The sequence below is a fragment of the Opisthorchis viverrini genome, assembly GCF_000715545.1.
Source record: "Opisthorchis viverrini unplaced genomic scaffold opera_v5_111, whole genome shotgun sequence".
Taxonomy (NCBI): Eukaryota; Metazoa; Platyhelminthes; class Trematoda; order Opisthorchiida; family Opisthorchiidae; genus Opisthorchis; species Opisthorchis viverrini.
Genome location: NW_008751765.1, coordinates 1,061,543 through 1,063,014, shown reverse-complemented (window position 1 = coordinate 1,063,014; position 1,472 = coordinate 1,061,543). Strand labels below are relative to the sequence as shown.

Sequence of the window (1,472 nt, the reverse complement as noted above, 5' to 3'; positions counted from 1 at the left end):
TGGTAGTGGAAAGAAACCAGGCTCAAGCGCGATTGCAGCACACTTGGCCGAAACCTGTCATATCATAGACAAGGAGCAAGCCTTCACCATCATATACCGGGTACATTTGAACCGATCACGACTGGTTCGATCCAAACTACTATCGATCGCAGAAGCGATTGGAATCCGACTGCTGCATCCACAACTTTGCATTCAAAAGAAACTTGTGTGACCTCTGAACTTGAACGGGCCTACGAAACATCCGATCCCACAAATCTGTCTGACATTGACGTCACTTACCTGATTCCGTGACCCATTGACCAATCCATCATCCAACCCCCCTTCCCTTTGATTTCTATTTCTCTAAAGTGTATGTAGCCCCGATCTTGGCCTTTTAAAACGTGATTTCTACTACAATAACTTTGTGATGTATTAGCCAAGAGGAGCAATCACAGAAAACAAGCGTTGTTCGCTACCTTCTTCGTTCTCATGAAAAACAGGTTTGTCTAGTGATTACCGCATACAGTAACGCCGAAAGCACTGAACCCAAGAAATCGAGGAAAAACGACTGACTTGGGCTTTCGCATAGTCGTAGCGATCTGGATGAAAGAACCGAAATCGTCGGAACGCGTTGGTCAGTGGTTTTTTGTGCAGTCTGGAGGCGAACCCATATGGACTTGTTCCCTCTGAGTCGCTAAAAAAATGAAAGGTAGAAAGAAGAGAAGACAATCCATCAGTGCAGATTAAAATGCGGCCTCGTGATCGGACTATGAAACCATATCGGACGACGAAGAAGAGCCAGACCTCTGCCTCTCGACTTCCCCTGTCCAGGCTTGGGTAACCAGGCAGTATTTCAGCCCTCGTGCATCCTTTGGGTGGCTTGGCAGCTAGGCACCAAAGGGTGTCACAGCTAAACGAGTACTCACAAAATGAATCAAGTGCGAACCCGACCGTGTTTGCAGCGTCCGTATGGAACGTGCTAAAAGATGTCTTACTCCTGTCACGTAGAAGAGGAGACTATAGCGGGAGTTCCACTGGGGCCCGGTGGATTCTCAACTGACAACCGTATTTCTGATCAAACGACACAGGGGCTCAGTGACTACATCATAAAATCGCAAGCGTTACTGTGGTATTGAGGGGTTTCACTCACTACCAGCAATTAGTACTTAGTGCTACCTAAAATGAGTATCTATGCTGGGCATCGGAAAACAAGAAGGTAAGTAAACGGGTGCATTGTGTACATGCAGCTGAACAGGTCCGTCTTGTACCGGGTAAGCAAACAACTGAGTCCCATGCCCAGTCATTCCACAAGCTGCTCTCTGATCGGTGGACACGCACTTGTGTAAACTAATCGGATAGGCAACTTCTCCAGATAAGCCCACCCCACATCCTGCCAGCTCCAATTTCAGGTACGCAAAACCAATGCGAACTTACATGTGCGAAAAGTTAAGCTCCGCCCCACATTTTGCCAGCTCCAATTTAATGTACGCACA

General features: G+C 47.4%; 2 protein-coding genes across 2 annotated transcripts in view; one reads left to right on the top strand and one right to left on the bottom strand.

Annotated features, from left to right (window-relative positions):
• The window catches only part of T265_05671 (hypothetical protein), a gene marked incomplete at both ends in the record, with an annotated part of 28,751 nt that overhangs the window by 2,018 nt on the left and 25,261 nt on the right, over positions 1–1,472 (bottom strand). The window contains one exon of the mRNA XM_009170736.1: positions 553–673. Coding sequence (XP_009169000.1) covers positions 553–673 — 121 coding nt within the window. The remainder of the gene's footprint in view (positions 1–552; positions 674–1,472) is intronic.
• Positions 1,171–1,472, top strand: part of T265_05672 (hypothetical protein) — a gene marked incomplete at both ends in the record, with an annotated part of 16,219 nt that continues 15,917 nt past the window's right edge. Inside the window, one exon of the mRNA XM_009170737.1 lies at positions 1,171–1,195. Coding sequence (XP_009169001.1) covers positions 1,171–1,195 — 25 coding nt within the window. The remainder of the gene's footprint in view (positions 1,196–1,472) is intronic.